The sequence below is a fragment of the Lactuca serriola genome, chromosome 8, assembly GCF_051521515.1.
Source record: "Lactuca serriola cultivar US96UC23 chromosome 8, Lser_US96UC23_V15, whole genome shotgun sequence".
Lineage (NCBI taxonomy): Eukaryota > Viridiplantae > Streptophyta > Magnoliopsida > Asterales > Asteraceae > Lactuca > Lactuca serriola.
The window spans coordinates 269,110,398-269,114,731 of NC_136415.1; the positions used below are offsets into that span (position 1 = coordinate 269,110,398).

At 33.1% G+C, this 4,334-nt stretch overlaps 1 protein-coding gene across 1 annotated transcript; it reads left to right on the top strand.

Annotated features, from left to right (window-relative positions):
• The first annotated feature begins 565 nt into the window (after positions 1 to 565).
• Positions 566 to 3,828, top strand: LOC145066499 (ACT domain-containing protein ACR4-like). The gene is made up of 7 exons (XM_079013774.1): positions 566 to 868; positions 1,235 to 1,280; positions 1,366 to 1,480; positions 1,636 to 1,703; positions 1,963 to 2,550; positions 2,807 to 2,911; positions 3,301 to 3,828. Exons 1-7 carry the CDS (start codon positions 795 to 797, stop codon positions 3,673 to 3,675), a joined length of 1,371 nt encoding a protein of 456 aa, XP_078869900.1. The 5' UTR covers positions 566 to 794; the 3' UTR covers positions 3,676 to 3,828.
• Positions 3,829 to 4,334: the final 506 nt, after the last annotated feature.

A 4,334-nucleotide genomic window follows, 5' to 3' on the forward strand; every position in this document is an offset into this window, starting at 1 on the left:
GTCAATATTTGATATGATAGTAGGATGGGTAGGAGGAAAATGTAAGAGGATATTTAATTTCTCTAAATAATGATTAAAGATATTTAAAAAAAATAAAGAAAATACTTGAGGAAATGAAAGAAAATAAATGAGACAAAGTTATATAAAAGTTAGAACGTAATGACAAACATTATTTTTCAAACTTTCTCTAATAATATTAACATCATTAAACCCCACAAGTAAAAAACAAGATTTTAACAATGTGATAATATATAATCGTTTATGAATTAAAAAAAAATGTGAAAGCATAAAGAAAACTAAAGAGAAAAACAAAACAAAGATTTTCATAGAACTTGTTCCCAGAAAAATACACAAGGACAGAGTACATTTTAACTTTAAGTGCCAAAATTTGTGCAACCGGTCCTAATATACAAAATAAAATAAATTATTTATAAATAGTTGAATACTAGTTTATTACATTAATTTATTATAGGGTGAGTGTTTGTTTTGTGGTTTGTCAGTGTGTGGGTGGGTGCCCCTTCCAAAAATAAAAGATGAGGAAGTGAAATCAAAACTCTTCACCTATTTCAGGAGGCAACACAAAAATAAAAATACACTCACGACACCTTTCTCCCACCTCTTTCTCTCTCCTGGAATCTCATACATATTCGCAGGTACACACATATCCACATCATTCACACACCCATAAAACAAAAAGCTTTCAGGATCTCAATCTTATTTCTTCTCTCTGTTTTTTCCCTCCTCCCTCCTCGTTTGTGTCAATTCTGCCATTTTTCGATTTACGATTTAACAAAATGCATTACTGGTCTCCTTCATTAGACGTTGATCATGAATTTGAGAAGCTTGTTAATCGTATGCATCCACCCAGGTAAAAACGCTTCTTTCGATTGGTTGTTTTCAACACCAATTAACTTAAACTCCTCGATTTTTTTTTTTTTTTTTTTTTTTTTTTTTTTTTTTTTTTTGTGTTTTATCTTTCTTTGTTGCACTTTCTAATTTGTTCTATATATGGATCCTCTTCGATACAAATTTAAGTTAATTGGTCGCTGAATTGGGTGAATTTGCGGCTGGTTAAATAATTTTATTTCTCTATGAACAATCTTCTTCTACTTTTAGAAGAAATGTGACAATTTTCAAGATTTTAACGATTTCTGAAGTGTCCTTTTGGGATTAATCATTTACATCTGTTTTGTACACTCAATTATTGATGAATTCTCTGTGTTTTTATCTGTAGGGTTACTGTTGATAATATCACAGACAAAAAGTCCACTCTCATCAAGGTATCCTCAAATTGTAGGAAGAGAATGTCTACTTAATTAATTCCCCAAATAAAATACCAGGTTAATTATTTAATTCTTTGAGTAGGTCGATAGCGCCAACAAGCGTGGGAGCTTGTTAGAAGTGGTTCAGGTTTTGACTGATATGAATCTGTTGATCAAAAGAGCTTACATTTCTTCTGATGGAGGATGGTTCATGGATGGTATATATATATATATATATATATATATATATATATATATATATATATATATATATATATATATATATATATATATATATATATATATATATCTTCAATAACCCAGTCGTTTTCGTATTAACTTCATGCTAAAAATAAGCTTGTTTTTTTTCCAGTATTTCATGTCACTGATCACAATGGGAAAAAGCTCTCAGAAGATAATGTTGCAGATCGCATCCAGCAGGTATCGGTAAAAACCATGTTTTGTAAACGCATTAATTAAAAAAGTTTGGGTCTCGCCACAGTGTTTGACTTTCGATTTGAATGTCAGCTATTTTTAGCACATACTTGATTTGTGGGCCACCGCAGGTGTTACTATTTACATGTGGGCCAGTCAGAAGTTGTTGTAAAATTAATTAATTTTTATTGTTTGTCACTTGACCAAGAGTGTGTGGCTAGTTAGGAATTGTTTTGGAAAAATAAATTTTATTGTTGTGTTGCAGTCACTGGGACCAAGAGGATGCAGTTTCCGGTCCTTAAGAGGTTCAGTCGGGGTCAAATACGCATCAGAAAGCACCACAATCGAACTAACCGGGCGTGACCGGCCCGGTTTGCTTTCTGAGGTTTTTGCGGTTCTTGCTGATCTCAAATGCAACGTGGTTGCTGCTGAAATCTGGACTCACAATTCAAGAATGGCTTCTATTGTCTACATCACTGATGACGAGACAGGACATCCAATTGATGATCCTGATCGACTATCTAAAATCAAACAACTTCTCTTTTATATTCTCAAGGGTGATCTAGACATGCAAGGTGCACAAACCGCGGTATCAGTGGAGTCCACTCATACACAAAGGCGGCTCCACCAGCTGATGTATGCGGACCGTGACTATGACCTGTCGGATGGGACTAGCGGGACCCGAAACGGTCTGGTGACCGTAGAGAATTGTGCCGAGAAAGGTTATACTCTGGTGAATGTCAGGTGTACTGATCGGCCGAAACTATTGTTTGATACCGTATGCACGTTGACAGATATGCAATATGTCGTCTTTCATGCAACTATCATTGCAGAAGGAGCTGAGGCTTTTCAGGTAAATCTCATGACTCATGTCCAACTAAAAGTGTTTGTTTGTGTCCCATATTAGCTACTATAATGTGTTTGACCCTTCACTCTTTGGAGAGAACATTAACAATTATATGTATCTAACATGATCTCTAATCTCATTCGGGCGTGTTGGAGTCCCACACTGCCTATCTATATCTATGAACTCTTTTGGATACAAAATCAACAACTCCAATATATCTACTAATCTTAATAAATAATTTAAATATGGGAAACTTGTGTAGGAATTTTACATCCGTCATACCGATGGATGCCCGATTAGCTCAGAGGCAGAGAGGCAACGAGTGATTCATTGTCTAGAGGCAGCTATAAAAAGACGAGTCTCCGAGGTATGAAACGCAAATTCTATGATTGAATATTGTCCAACGCTATGTATTTACTATTTTAAAACTTTTTGTAATTTTCATCCACCACAAGCAAACTCTTTTTCAACTCCACTTCGAAAATTTGTTGGGTCCACTTAATTGCTGGAAAAAATGATTTTTTTTTTTTTATTTTTTAATTTTTCACTCAAAAAAGTACAGAATACATGAAAACTATTAAGTTAAAAAACAAAAAAACATAAATAAATGATACACGTATATTAAATTTATCTATAAATAACAACATAAATGATCTATCTCTTTTTTTTTTTTGTATATTTCTTTCATTGGGGGAAGTTTATTTTGGCCCCACATGGAATATTTTTTTTTGGATCTAATAATCATATGATATACAGGGCCTAAGACTAGAACTATGCGGTGAAGACAGATTGGGGCTATTATCAGACGTGACTCGTATTTTCAGAGAGAACGGGCTATCAGTGACTCGTGCGGAGGTGACAACAAGAGGTTCTAAAGCCGTAAACACATTCTACGTGATGGATTCATCGGGGTCTCAAGTGAAAAGTGAAACAATTGAAGCAGTTCGCAATGCAATGCTAGTTGAGACCGAGACAATGCTTAATGTGAAGGAAGAGGAAACATTTAGAAAGTCGAAAGTTAGTGGACAGGAAAGTGGAGGAGGGTTTTCATTGGGTAATCTGTTTCGGAATAGATCTGAGAAGTTTCTTTACAATTTGGGTCTTATTAGATCTTGTTCCGAAGTGGCATAAAGTATGTTAATGGAAGAGGGTAGTTAGATGAGGTTTATGCGTCAAATGTGTTGTTTAATTAGAGAGCAAGTGTAAATATACATATATATACATGGATGGTTTGGCCTTAAGACTCATTCAAAGTCATTCATTTATAAGGGCTTCTTGGACTAACTTTATTGTTATATTATGTATATGTTAAACTAAAACATGAAATTTGGTTTAATATGAATTAATTATCTGATATAAAAATTAAGATTCGATTTATATAAACTACTTTATCTCAATAATTTCTTGAAATCTTTTTACATTTGATATTTAATTTTTTTATTACTCTAAAAGTTTCATTTTTATGTTAATGAGGCTTTACAATTTAAATGCATTGTAAAAAGTAGTCATATGTTTATGCAACAATTAAATTAATATGTTTTTCTTTAGTTATTAATAAGTAGTACGGTTAATATGCAGTATACAAAATATTAAAAAAATAATAATAAAAAAATAAAACATTATCAACATCACACTGTATATCCCAGTATTGGATTGATATTGGATAACGGCGTAATCCCCGAAACTTTGGATTATATTAGTAAAAATAGTTAAGCATGCAGCAAGTAGGACAAAGACGTAAGACAAAGAAACGCATGTCAATGTGATTGAAAGTTGAGCAATTTAATGAT

What these genes read in the sequence shown, in the direction of transcription:
- LOC145066499 (XM_079013774.1), top strand. Translation starts at nt 795, where the DNA reads ATGCATTACTGGTCTCCTTCATTAGACGTTGATCATGAATTTGAGAAG. An exon ending in TGGAGGATGGTTCATGGATG is followed by an intron (nt 1,481 to 1,635) that starts GTATATATATAT and finishes TTTTTTTTCCAG; the next exon opens with TATTTCATGTCACTGATCAC. An exon ending in TTGCAGATCGCATCCAGCAG is followed by an intron (nt 1,704 to 1,962) that starts GTATCGGTAAAA and finishes GTTGTGTTGCAG; the next exon opens with TCACTGGGACCAAGAGGATG.